This window comes from Hippopotamus amphibius, chromosome 13, assembly GCF_030028045.1.
Source record: "Hippopotamus amphibius kiboko isolate mHipAmp2 chromosome 13, mHipAmp2.hap2, whole genome shotgun sequence".
NCBI classification, from domain to species: domain Eukaryota; kingdom Metazoa; phylum Chordata; class Mammalia; order Artiodactyla; family Hippopotamidae; genus Hippopotamus; species Hippopotamus amphibius.
In genome coordinates, this window is record NC_080198.1 from 102,486,043 (window position 1) to 102,500,673 (window position 14,631).

General features: G+C 41.9%; 1 protein-coding gene across 1 annotated transcript in view; it reads left to right on the top strand.

Annotated features, from left to right (window-relative positions):
- Positions 1-14,631, top strand: part of POLN (DNA polymerase nu) — a 169,196-nt gene that overhangs the window by 101,276 nt on the left and 53,289 nt on the right. The window contains exons 18-19 of the mRNA XM_057704662.1: positions 5,617-5,694; positions 6,577-6,691. Of these exons, the coding sequence (XP_057560645.1) occupies positions 5,617-5,694; positions 6,577-6,691 (193 nt within the window). The remainder of the gene's footprint in view (positions 1-5,616; positions 5,695-6,576; positions 6,692-14,631) is intronic.

Sequence of the window (14,631 nt, forward strand, 5' to 3'; positions counted from 1 at the left end):
CACATCTTCTTTATCCATTCATCCATTGATGGACATTTCGGTTGCTTCCATGTCCTGGCTATTGTAAATAGTGCTGCAATGAACATTGGAGTGCATGTGTCTTTTTGAATGATGGTGTTCCCTGGGTATATGCCCAGGAGTGGGATTGCTGGGTCATATGGTAGTTCTATTTTTAGTTTTGCAAGGAACCTCCATACTGTTCTCCATAGTGGCTTTGTCAATTTACATTTCCACCAACAGTGCAGGAAGGTTCCCTTTTCTCCACACCCTCTCCAGCATTTACTGTTTGTAGGTTTTCTGATGATGCCCATTCTCACCAGTGTGAGGTGATACCTCATTGTCGTTTTGATTTGCATTTCTCTAATCATTAGTGATGTTGAGCAGCTTTCCATGTGCTTCTTGGCCATCCGTATGTCTTCTTTGGAGAAATGCCTATTTAGGTCTTCTGCCCATTTTTTGATTGGGTTGTTTGTTTTTTTGATATTGAGCTGGATGAACTGTTTATATATTTTGGAGATTAATCCTTTGTCTGTTGATTCATTTGCAAATATTTTCTCCCATTCTGAGGGTTGTCTTTTCGTCTTGCTTATAGTTTCCTTTGCTGTGCAGAAGCTTTGAAGTTTCATCAGGTCCCACTTATTTATTTTTGTTTTTATTTCCATTAGTCTAGGGGGTGGATCAAAAAAGATCTTGCTGTTATTTACGTCGAAGAGTGTTCTTCCTATGTTTTCCTCTAGGAGTTTTATAGTGTCTGGCCTTAAATTTAGGTCTTTAATCCATTTTGAGTTTATTTTTGTGTATGGTGTTAGGAAGTGTTCTAATTTCATTCTTTTACATGTAGCTGTCCAGTTTTCCCAGCACCACTTATTGAAGAGGCTGCCTTTTCTCCATCGTATATCCTTGGCTCCTTTGTCATAGATTAGTTGACCAGAGTTTATCTCTGGGCTTTCTATCCTGTTCCCTTGATCTATATTTCTGTTTTTGTGCCAGTACCATACTGTCTTGATCACTGTAGACTTGTAGTATAGCCTGAAGTCAGGAAGCCTGATTCCACCAACTCCGTCTTTCCTTCTCAAGATTGCTTTGGCTATTCACAGTCTTTTGCGTTTCCATACAAATCGTAAAATTTCTTGTTCTAGTTCTGTGAAAAATGCCATTGGTAATTTGATGGGGATTGCATTGAATCTGTAAATTGCTTTTGGTAGTAAAGTCATTTTCACAATGTTGATTCTTCCAATCCAAGAACATGGTGTGTCCCTCCATCTGTTTGTGTCGTCTTTGATTTCTTTCATTCATGTCTTATAGTTTTCTGAGTACAGGTCTTTTCCCTCCTTGGTTAGGTTTACTCCTAGGTATTTTATTCTTTTTGTTGCAATGGTGAATGGGATTGTTTCCTTAATTTCTCTTTCTGATCTTTCATTGTTGGTGTACATAAATGCAAGAGATTTCTGTGTGTTAATTTTGTATCCTGCAACTTTACCAAATTCATTGATTAGGTCGAGTAGTTTTCTGGCGGCATCTTTAGGATTTCCTATGTATAGTATCATGTCATCTGCAAACAGTGACAGTTTGACTTCTTCTTTTCCAATTTGGATTCCTTTGATTTCTGTTTCTTCTCTGATTGCTCTGTCAAGGACTTCCAAAACTATGTTGAATAGTAGTGGCGAGAGTGGACATCCGTATCTTGTTCCTGATCTTAGAGGGAATGCTTCCAGTGTTTCACCATTGAGAATGATGTTTGCTGTGGGTTTGTCATATATGGCCTTTATTATGTTGAGGTAGGTTCCCTCTGTGCCCACCTTCTGGAGAGTTTTTATCATAAATGGGTATTGAATTTTGTCAAAAGCTTTTTCTGCATCTGTTGAGAGGATCATGTGGTTTTTATCCTTCAGTTTGTTAATGTGGTGTATCACATTGATTGATTTGCATATATTGAAGAATCCTTGCATTCCAGGGATAAACCCCACTTGATCATGGTGAATGATCCTTTTAATGTGTTGTTGGATTCTGTTGGCTAGTATTTTGTTGAGGATTTTTGCATCTAAATTCATCAGTGATATTGGTCTGTAGTTTTCTTTTTTTGTAGTATCTTTGTCTGGTTTTGGTATCAGTGTGATGGTGGCTTCATAAAATGAGTTTGGAATTGTTCCTTCCTCTGCAATGTTTTGGAAGAGTTTGAGAAGGATGGGTGTTAGCTCTTCTCTAAATGTTTGATAAAGTTCACCTGTGAATCCATCTGGTCCTGGACTTTTGTTTGTTGGGAGATTTTTAATCACAGTTTCAAATTCATTACTCGTGATTGGTCTGTTCATATTTTCTATGTCTTCCTGATTCAGTCTTGGAAGGTTATACTTTTCTAAGAATCTGTCCATTTCATCCAGGTTGTCCATTTTATTGGCATATAGTTGCTTGTAGTAATCTCTTATGGTGCTTTTTATTTCTGCAGTGTCCATTGTAACTTCTCCTGTTTCATTTCTAATTTTATTGATTTGAGTCCTCTCCCTCTTTTTCTTGATGAGTCCTGCTAGAGGTTTATCAATTTTATTTATCTTCTCAAAGAACCAGCTTTTAGTTTTATTGATTTTTGCTATTGTTTTCTTTGTCTCTATTTCATTTATTTCTGCTCTGATCTTTATGATTTCTCTCCATCTACTAACTTGGGGTTTTGTTTGCTCTTCTTCCTCTAGTTTCTTTAGATGTAAGGTTAGATTGTTTATTTGGGATGTTTCTTGTTTCTTGAGGTAGGATTGTATCGCTATAAAGTTCCCTCTTAGAACTGCCTTTGCTGCATCCCATAGCTTTTGGATCGTTGTGTTTTCATTGTCGTTTGTCTCTAGGTATTTTTTGATTTCCTCTTTGATTTCTTCAGTGATCTGTTGGTTATTTAGTAGCATATTGTTTAGTCTCCATGTGTTTGTGTTTTTTACAGTTTTTTTCCTGTAATTGATTTCTAATCTCATAGCATTGTGGTCAGAAAAGATGCTTGATACAATTTCAATTTTCTTGAATTTACCAAGGCTTGATTTATGACCCAAAATGTGATCTATCCTGGAGAATGTCCCATGTGCACTTGAGAAGAATGTGTAATCTGCTGTTTTTGGATGTAGTGTCCTATAGATATCTATTAAATCCAGCTGAATTATTGTGTCACTTAAAGCTTGTGTTTCCTTATTAATTTTCTGTCTGGATGATCTGTCCATTGGTGTAAGTGGGGTGTTAAAGTCCCCCACTATGATTGTGTTACTGTCGATTTCCTCTTTCATAGTTGTTAGCATTTGCCTTATGTATTGAGGTGCTCCTATATTGGGTGCATATATATTTATAATTGTTATCTCTTCTTCTTGGATGGATCCCTCAATCTTTATGTAGTGTCCTTTCTTGTCTCTTGTAACATTTTTTATTTTAAAGTCTAGTTTATCTGATATGAGTATTGCTACTCCAGCTTTCTTTTGATTTCCATTTGCATGGAATATCTTTTTCCGTCCCCTCACTTTCAGTCTGTATGTGTCCCTAGGTCTGAAGTGGGTCTCTTGTAGACAGCATATATATGCGTCTTGTTTTTGTATCCATTCAGCCAGTCTGTGTCTTTTGGTTGGTGCATTTAGTCCATTTACATTCAAGGTGATTATCGATATGTATGTTCCTATTACCATTTTCTTAATTGTTTTGGATTTGTTTTTGTAGGTCATTTTCTTCTCTTCTGTTTCCCGCTAAGAGAAGTTCCTTTAGCATTTGTTGTAGGGCTGGTTTGGTGGTGCTGAAATCTCTGAGCTGTTGCTTGTCTGTAAAGCTTTTGATTTCTCCATTGAATCTGAATGAGATCCTTGCTGGGTAGAGTATTCTTGGTTGTAGGTTCTTCCCTTTCATCACTTTAAATATATCATGCCACTCCCTTCTGGCTTGTAGGGTTTCTGCTGAGAAATCAGCTGTTACCCTTATGGGAGTTCCCTTGTATGTTATTTGTCGTTTTTCCCTTGTTACTTTTAATAACTTTTCTCTGTCTTTAATTTTTGTCAATTTGACTACTATATGTCTTGGCATGTTTCTCCTTGGGTTTATCCTGCCTTGGACTCTCTGCGCTTCCTGCACTCGGGTAGCTATTTCCTTTCCCATGTTAGGGAAGTTTTCAACTAGAATCTCTTCCAGTATTTTCTCAGGTCCTTTCTCTCTCTCTTGTCTCCTTCTGGGACCCCTATAATGCGAATGTTGGTGCATTTAACATTGTCCCAGAGGTCTCTTAGGCTGTCTTCAGTTCTTTTCATTCTTTTTTCTTTATTCTTTTCTGCATCAGTGATTATCACCATTCTGTCTTCCAGGTCACTTATTCGTCCTTCTGCCTCAGATAATCTGCTATTGGTTCCTTCCAGTGTATTTTTCATTTCAGTTATTGTGTCACATATCTCTGTTTGTTTGTTCTTTAATTCTTCTAGGCCTTTGGTAAACTTTTCTTGCAACTTTTCAATCTTTGCATCCAATCTTTTTTCAAAGTCCTGGATCATCTTCACCATCATTATCCTGAATTCTTTTTCCGGAAGAGTGTCTATCTCCTCTTCATTTAGTTGTTTTTCTGGTGTTTTATCTTGTCCCTTCATCTGGTACAAAGTCTTTTGCCTTTTCATTTTCTCTGTCTTTCTGTAGCTGTGATTTTCAGTTCCGCAAGATGAAATAGTGCTGATACTGCTTGATTCTGCTGTCTGCCCTCTTGTGGAGGAAGCTGTCTAGGAGGCTCATGGGTGCTTCCTGATGGGAGGGATTGATGGTGGGTTGGGCTGGGTGGGGGGAGCTCAGTAAAACTTTAATCTGATTTGGTGGGTGGAGCTCAGTGGCACTTTGGTGGAGCTAATGGTGGACTCTGGAAGGGCTCTCGCCAATGAGCACTTCTCAGAACCCCTGCTGCCAGTGCCCCCGTCTCCTCGGCAAGCCACAGCTGTCCCCCACCTCTGCAGGCAACCCTCCAGCACCAGCAGGTAGGTCTGGTTCAGTCTCTTATGGGGTCAATGCTCCTTCCCCCTGGGTCCTGGTCAGCACACTTTTTTGTGTGCCCTCCAAGAGTGGAGTCTCCATTTCCGCCAGTCCTGTGGAGGTCCTGCAATCAAATCCCACTGGCTTTCAAAGTCTGATTCTCTGGGGATTCCTTCTCCTGTTGCTGGACCGCCAGGTTAGGAAGCCTGATGTGGGGCTCAGAACCTTCACTTTAGTGGGTGGACTTCTGCAGGATAACTGTTCTCCAGCTTGTGAGTCACCCACCCAGCATTTATGGGATTTGATTTTAATGTGATTGCACCCCTCCTACCATCTCATTGCAGCTTCTCCTTTGTCTCTGGATGTGGGATGGTTTTTTTTGGTGAGTTCCAGTGTCTTTCTGTGGATGGTTGTTCAGCAGTTAGTTGTAATTCCGGTGCTCTTGCAAGAGGGAGTGAGTGCACGTCCTCCTACTCCGCCATCTTGATTCTTCTTCCGTCTTATGATGTTTTAAAGTTACATGAAAAATATTAAGAAAAATCAGAAATCTAGACTCTTCTGACTTTAGAATGATGTTAAAATAACTTTGTATGAGGAATAGCTATGAATCAGCTCATGACCAGATTCACCAATTGCTCTGAACTAACGATTCAGGTAAAGATGACAAACTCCTCACCATCTCGCCGAGGACCATGTTTGTTTCATCCGAAGGCCACACCTTCCTAGCAGCAGGTATGTGCAGGCCATGGTAGAGACACTGGGTCATTGGAGCCCACATTATGCATTTCATACAATTCAAATATTTAGAAGCTGAGTAATCCAAAGGTGCTTATAGAACTCATTCTTCAAAATAAATCCTGAGGCAAATATTTATATGAAGCAAAGATTTCTTATGCGCAGGAGACGAGACCAGCTCTGCTTGCTGGGTCTCTTCACTTTTCCACATTCCCCTGCTGGTCCCACTCAGTCTGCCCCCCTTCGCCCTGTCCCCATCACCCATGGCGCTCTGCCGTGCTCGCTTGCTGCAGTCATGCTGGTTCCTCTGCTGTCCCCCACCAGCTGGCCAGCTGCACCTTAGGCCCTGTGTGGAACCCCCTCCCCAGATGTGGTCCTGCTGCCTCCTCACCTTGTGCCTCTGCTCGAAGGTCACTTTCTTGACAACACTTTACAGCAGCAACCTCCTTACACACACTCTGGAACCTCCTTCTCTTGATCCACCTCTTCCATTTCATTTCTCACCTTTCAACACACCAAATAACTCACTCCAGCTGTCTCCCTCTCCTCCGGTGTAAGCTCTACGTGGGAAGGGGTCACTGTTGGTTTTGTTCACTAGTGTTTCCCAAGCACACAGCCTGGTGCACAGCAGGCCCTTTAAAATCCTGACATTCCAGTGAACCGGTAAATGAATACAGCCCACCTGGAGGCACGACCAGCCTCACAGAAGAGCTCTTGGGGCTTTTAGACCCCAGGCCAAAGGACCGCGGCAGGTGGGAGGTGGGCACGATGACCTTGAGTCCTCGGTGGGGAGGGAGGTTGAAGGGCCCTGGGGGTGAGTAGCAACAATGAGGGACATTGTTGGTAGATTCTGAATTAATGCAGAGTTCTGTCCAACAGACTTTTCACAGATCGAATTGCGCATTCTTGCACACTTATCTGGGGACCCAGAACTTCTGAAGTTATTCCGGGAATCTGAAAGAGAGGATGTGTTTTCCACCCTGACTTCTCAGTGGTAAGACATATGAGCTCACAATAGTATCAGATCTGCAGGAATGCTGACATGATTTTAAAAGCCTGAAGTTGGTCCAAACCTATTTTCATAAGAAAAAAAATTATGTTTTTCTCTAGTAGTTAATCTTTCTGAAAAGAAGAGTAGATAACGAGGATGCCAAGAGTTTCCTAATTATAAAAGGAATGGTTGTTCTTCACCAGTAGAAAGGAAGTCAGTTGCTATAGAATGTATCAAAAAATCAAAAGCAAGAGTCAGGAGTGCCCTCTAGATGAGTGTCACTCAAAGAGGACAAAGCCCAGGGCCTGAAGGCCTGCGGTGGCACTCCTGTCTCCAGCCCAACGGAAGCCCTCATCTGCTGTGTGAGTACAAAACAAGTCCACGCCTACTCCTGTTCTTTCTCACTGCCGCCTCATCCTTCCTTGCTTTTTTAAATAAACTTTCATTTTGCCTGCTTAGGTTTTCTTCTTTCAATTTGAAGCCTGGAGCTCCTCCCATCTAAGGCGATGACTGCCTTTCTTCAGGGTGCAGTTGGTCCTGAGGTCCAGAGCCACCAAGGGCAGGCTCAGACCCTGCCCGCGCCTCCCTGCCGGCCCCCAGCTCTGCGGCTCTCAGAGCTCGGGTTGACCCAATGCCGCCAAGTCCCCATGCTTTCTCCCCGCCCTCGGCTCCCAGGGGACGGCCCTTCTCCGTGGTGCACACCATTTATTATTTATAAAATTGAGATAAAATTCACATACCATGAAATTCACCCTTTGACAGTGTACAATTCAGTGGGTTTTAGTACATTCACAGGGTTTTGCAACCATCATCACTGCCTAATTCCAGAACATTTCCATTGCCATGAAGAGAAACCCCACACCCAGTAGCTATTACTCCCCATCCTTCCCTCCCTCATGGAAACCATTAATCTACTTTCTGTCTCTACACATTTGTCCATTCTGGACATTTCACACTAACGGAATTATACAGCTTATGGCCTTTTGTGACTGTCTTCTTTCACTAAACATGATGTTTTCAAGTTCTTCCATGCTGTAGCATGTATCAATACTTCATTCCTTTTTGTGGCTGAATAATATTCCTTTAAGAGGAATAGTATATTCTATATATTTCAGTATAAACAAACAAATAATATTCCATTTCTTTATCCATTCATCAGTTGATGCATATTTGGGTTGTTTCTACCTTTTAGCTGTTATGAATAATACTGCTATGAACATTCATGTACAAGTCTTTGTATGGAAGTATGTTTTCATTTCTCTTGGGTAGATACCTAGGAGTAGAATTTCTGGGTGATATGGTAATTCTCTGTTTAACTTTTTTAAATTGTGGTAAAATAACACAATATAAAATTTATCATCTTAACCATTTTTAAATGTACAGTAGTGGCAACTGTATTTAATTTTTTGAGGAATTGTTGAACTAGTTTCCAAAACAGCTACACCATTTTACACCCCACAAGCAGCGTATGGGCTTCCAACTCATCCACCTTTCTATCCTCCGTCTCTTTGGTCCTGGCCATCCCAGAGGGTAGGAAGTGGATCTTTGTGGTTTGATTTACACTCCCCTGATGACTGCCATGTGAAGCATCTTTTCTTATCCTCCATCTTTGTCTCTTTCCCGCCTCTACACCTTTACACAAGTGCACCTGGGTGTTTTTGCTCACCCCAGCTTTCTCTGTGTACTTCCTCCCAGAAGATGGTCTTTCTTCTGTTTCAGTTTCTCTCCAGTTAGGATATAAGATAACATAGAATTTTTAAAGCATGTGATAAATTTAATAATACCCCACCCTCTCACCAGAGGTGTGGAAAGTCTTAGAAGACTTTTCCTACCTCAGCGGGAAGAGTATTTTGCTTATTTGGTTCACGGTTGAGCTTTGTTGCCATCTTAGTGCTCTGGTGAAGTGGTGCTCTGGGTATCCTCCTTGACAGTGTGGGAAGTCTGTCTGTGATTCAGGGTGAGTGCTTGTGCATAGACCACCAAATGTGTTTTCTGTTCAGTGGGCCCAAAGCTACTCTGGCTGTTGCTGACCAAGTGTTATAGAAAAACATTTTTGTCAAAGTATCAAGCAAAGGATGCAGCTAAAGCAGGACCAAGAGAGAAGTGTGCAGCACTAATGCTTACATTTCAAATGAGGAAAGGTCGCAGATAAATAATTTAACTTTCCATCTCAAGAAACCTGGAAAAGATGAGGAAGAAGAAAGGAAATAGTAAAGATAAGAGCAGAAACCTACGAAATTGAAAATAGAAAACAATAGCAAAAATCAATGAAACAAAAGCTGGTTCTTCGAAAAATCAATAAAATTAATAAAGATTGACAAAAATAAAAATAGAGAAGACACATAACATTAGTGTTGGGAATGGAACAGAGGATACTACAGATTCTGCAGACATCAAAAGGATAACAAGGGAATACTATGAACAACTTTATGCTCAAAAATTCAACAATTTAGAAGAAATAGATTAATTTCTTGGAAACCACGAACTATCAAAACCCAACTATGATGAAGTAGATAACCTGAATAGCACTATAAACATTAAAGAAATTGAATTTTTAATTTAAAATCTCCTGGAAAGGAAATCTGCAGGGCCAGATGCCTTCCATGGAATATTTTACCAAACATTTAAAGGATTAACACCAGTTGTATACAACCTTTTCCAGAAAATAGAAGAGGAAGGAACACTTCCCAGTCATACTGTGAAGCCAGTATTACCCTGATACAAAAACCAGAAGAAGACTAAAAACGAAATAAAACAAAACAAAACCCCATGCAGACCGATATCACTCCCAAATTTAGATGTAAAAACCCTCAGCAAAATATTAGCAAACCAAATCTAACAACACCTAAAAATAATTATACAGCATGACCAGGTGGGATTTAATCCAGGTGCTCAAGGCTGGTTTAACATTTGAAAATCAATCAGTTAGTCCACCATGTGACCAAACTAAAGAATAAAAATAATATGATTAAGTCAGTTGACCCAGACAAAGTGTTTTACAAATCCAACAGCCACTCATGATAAAAGTTCTCAGGAATTTAGAAATAAAGGGGAGCAACCCCAACTTGATAAAGAACGTCTACAAAAACCCTACAGCTGACAGCACATTTAAGCTAAAAGGCTCAATGCTTTCCCCAAGATCAGTAACAACTTATTAATGTTGAATGTTGAAGTTCTGGCCACTAAAAGAGACAAGGAAAAGAAATAAATGGTATACAGATTGGAGAGGAAGAAATAAAACTGTCTTTGTAGATGACACGATTGTCTATATAGAAAGTCTCAAAGTAGGTACAAGAAAAAAGTTTTTAACTCCTAGAACAAATGAATGAGTTTAGCATGGTTGCAAGACACAATATGAATACACACAAGTCAATTGCATTTCTCTAAACTAACAAAGATACGGAAATCAAAATAAAAAATGCAGTGCCATTTATATTCACTCCAGAGATAATGAGATACTTAAGTTAATGAAACATGTATAGGATCTGTGTGTTTAAAACTACAAAATGCTGATGAAGGAAATCAAAGAAGATCTGATAAATGGAGTGACATACTGTGTTCATGGAACAGAAGACACAACATGGTAAATATGTCAGTTCTCCGTAAATTGATCCATAGGCTTAATGCAATCCCTATTAAAACCGGAGGTAGTTTTGTAGACTAGACAAGCTTATTCTAAAATTTAAATAAAAAGGCACAGTCCTAGAATACCTAAAAAACAATCTTGACAAAGAAGAAAGTGGGAGGAGTGACTACCTGATATTAAGACGATACACAGTAATTGGGACTTCCCTGGTGGTCCAGTGGTTAAGACTTCACCTTCCAATGCAGAGGGTGTGGGTTTAATCCCTGGTCAGGGAGCAAGACCTCACATGTCTCTGGGCCAAGAAGCCAAAACATAAAACAGAGCAATATTGTAACAAATTCAACAAAGACTTTAAGAAGGGTCCACATCAAAAAAATCTTTAAAAAAGAAATACACAGTAATCAGAGTGTGGTATTGGCAGAGGAACAGACACAGGGACCAGTGGAACAGAAAAAAGAACCAGAAACAGAGCCACACAGACATGTTCAGCTGGTTTGGGGAAAGGTATAAAGTCCCAGGCAGAAATTAGTTCTCTTCAGATTCACGTTAGGCTGAGCAGGCACTAAGCCGGCTTGAGAAGCCATCTCTACACTGGGTATTGTGTATGTCTTTCCTGCATTTTTATCTTGTGCTGGTTTTGGGGAGAACTTCAAAAATAAGAAGCTTTTAGTATTTACTGGTGGTTGCTTCTAATTTCCTACCAGCAGTAGTGATCCAACACTTGTGACTTATACTATAATTAGTTGCTTTGGAAATGATTTTTATGTTCCAAACAGAGGACTAGAATAGCACATGGTGAAACAGCAGCAGGAGCAAATGCACTCTTAAAAATGTTTGTTTCATCTAAATGCCTTATTGTTTGAAACACAAAAAGCAAAAAGGCAATTTAATGTTGCATTCTGAAATATTTAGTAACGTTTACAAAGAATAACAATTTTCTGGAAAAACCTTTGAGAATACGTAGATTATGTATAAAAATGGAGACTTCAAATGGAGACTTCAAAGAGGTCTTGGAGATCATCTGTAAGGCTACAGCTTGACTGATGAGAGCCTGATTCCCCGAGAGCCGGCCCTGGGCACAGGTGCGCGTCTGAGCCGGGTGCAGGCCTCAGAGCCGCCTCCTCCCGCTCCAGCGTTTTCACCTGCGCTTGGAAGACAGCACTTTGCTGCACAGAGGCGGCTTCCTTCCCGGGAATCACTACACGTGTCCGATCGGGTGTTTCCTGGAAGTTGTACAATGCACGTGAAAAGCAGTCCTTATCGAGTGTGCATTCAACTCCACAATTTCAGACTGAAACTTAAAAAGTAATTTTTCACTGCAGAATATATTAATTTTTCTTCTTCTTAAGACTTTTCTTGGGTGCTTTTCTGAGATAGTTTCTCGTAAGGCAAGTGTGGTAGGTAGTATTGTGGCCCCCTCCCCTTCTCTGGGGGAAGGTGGTGCTTCCCTGTCTGTTAGAGGTCAGACTTGGGTGTGCGACTTGTTCAGGCTAATAAAAGGTACGCAAAAGTGACAAGGGTCACACCTGAGCTGAGGCCTTAAGCAGCTGCACATAGTTCCTCTTGGTCTCTTTTCTCTCTATTTTGGCAAACTTGACAGAGGCTGCTCCACCGTCGTGCATTATAGACGGTAGCCTGTGGTGGAAAGGTGGCAAAGAGGAGAAGTCAAGTACTCTTGCTGTGGCAGTAAGGTTTCAGAGTGACTTCTTATGGCAGTGTACCCTGGCCTGTCATAGTATCTACAGGACTGAGTGCCAGGACTAAGTGGCTGCTGTCACAGGTCCTAAAACATGTGGCCCTGGCTTTGGGACCAGGTGGCAAGCAGTGAGGAGAGGTTTATTGGAGGCTGGAGGGTGGCACTAGGTAAATGGTATAACGTTTGGTAAAAACTGTGGTCACCTGTGATAACTTGTGAAGCAGATAATACCCTCGTGAGCTGGGGTGTGGGGCAGAGGGGCCAGAGGAATGCTAGGACATGCTTTGGTTGCTGTTGTTTGCATGTGACAGGGAACTGTAAGAAACCAACTCAGAAAAGAACTGGCCAGTGTACAGGTAGGAGTATGAAGGAATAAGAAGACTCCAGAAAATTGTCCTTTTACATATTTGAGTATAGACATGATTCTCATCTCCAGCCAGTAAAAGATGAACCTGAAAAGGGCTTTGAGCAACAAAGGCCGATTAAAACACTGCCTTAAACAAATTAAAGGTGTGGCTTTGATGCCTACTGTTACCAGCTCTGAAAGAACTACGGTGGCACCCATAAATCCTTACAGTTGGACACAGCTCTGGAAAAAGAGACTAATGGTGGCTTTCCCCCAAATTCCTATTAAGCTGCAGGCACCTGTGGTGACGTCTAGAGAGAGGATGCGTCTCTAAGTGAACCGTGGGTGTGTCTGTTGGCACATGGAGGTGACTGAAGTCAAATAGGGCTGATTGTGTTTCTCAGTGCTGTACTTCCCAAAGAACCTCCAGGCGGGGCTAAAGGAGACTGTGATTGCAAACCTCGGGCCCCACGTCTGCTATAGCCAAGAAGCAGTCCAGAAAATATGCTCACTCTGCCAAGGAAAGAAGATCCTTCAGCGCCCTCTTACATGTAGCCAAGAAAGATAATGGAGGAGGAAGTCCCAGGGGTGGAGCAAATGGCCATGGCGAGCAGGGCCCCCCAGCACCTCCCCAGTGAGGACGGGGAGTGCTGTGGACCAGTGGCGCCCAGGTGTCTCCCACCCTCCCCTTTCCACACGGGGCAGCTTGTTGTGCTCGTCCTGGCCCTGCCCCCACTGTTGCATATCACACATGTGGAGTGAAAGGTAGACTTGACTTTTTAGTTCCTTGGCCTGTGGATCAAGAGGATCCCCCATCAAGACCTGATATAAAGATGATCACAAAATCCTGATGCCCTATCAGATGGAACTTTGAATTGTCACTTTTGTCAAGTGGGAAGAAAGCAAATATGTGTGATCAGAAGGGTGGACCATGGTGGAATGTGTTATGACTCAAGCAGATTTGCTCTTCCTCCCTAGAGGAAGAGTGTACTTCCTCGCCCACTGACTCAGCCTTGGCCATGTGACTTGCTACCAACGACCTGTGAACAGAAATGATATCTGTCACTGATGGGTAGAAAATTTAAGAGCCAACACATGGTTATCCATATTTTTCTTCCCCTGCCATGACAACCATCAGTGTTCCAGATGCAGGCCAGACTCTGCTCCTGAATCACAGAGTGCAGCTGACCCATGACAGACGTGTTGTATGAACAAGAAATGAGCCCTTGTTTGTGGAAGTCTCTGAGCATAACCTAGCCTGTCCTTACTGTACAGCAAAGGTGCAACCATTCAGGTTGTCGGTATTTGGGAATGTCTCCCTTAAAGATGAAATTAAATACCACGTCCTGTCTGCCTCATTGTTGAGCTGTACTAGGCTTCAACAACCTTGGGGTAAGCAGGTTAATGTCCCAGAGACTTATATGAGTGCTCTGGGTGCTCTATGCTGGCTTTTAGTGACCACCTGAGAGGTTCTCTACCTGGAAGGCCAAGAGCAGCTTTGGGGGGTGGGGTAGGGAGTTATTGGGTTGCCACTAACAGTGCTGAAGAGCATCTTTGGGACCTTGTGGTTTAGGCTCCTGGGTGGCAATGCCACATGATGGAGGAACCAAGTTCATAGGCTACATGCCCTTGAAAGTTAGCACAACTTCCCCTCAGCTTCCTCCTGAGGCACAGTACTGGATTATATGTCCTGAAACATAGCTCTTTTAGTTTTTTCTAATTTATGCAAAAATTAAAAGATGAATTTCTATTTAAGATATTAAAAACTATAAGAAGCTATTGCTCTAACCCTAACAACCAAACCAAGATAAACTACAAAATTAGTTTTTCTAAACTTACCAGAAATCTGAGGCTACAGCTAAGTGAACAGAGCTCCAGAAAGTGATGAACCCTTCACAGAAAAGAAGAAACCCCTGGCTTCTCTCATCCCTGGTGGAGTGGCAGGAGGAGGAGGAATATGCCATAGAGGGGGAAGAAGAGACCATCTAAACCTTAATTGCACATGGGCTGGTGTGACAGAATTCTAAAGAGCCCCAGCTACAGGCTCCATCACGCATCAACTCTTCCTCTTGAGTCTTTATGGAGCATCTAGGGGTCAAAGCTGAGGGAAGGGCAGGACAGCTGAGAGAAGGCGCCCCAAGGCATTCCAAAGCTTCATCTGCTAAGGGCTATGGTAGGGCAGAAGATGAGAGAAGGCCCTCCAGGAATTCAGGTAGAGGAGAGATCTCCCAAGGTGCAGAAAGCTGGGATGGTACTGAAGGGCAGAATGAACTTCCTAGAAACCCCAAAGGCTGCCAACTGGCTTGTGATGCAAA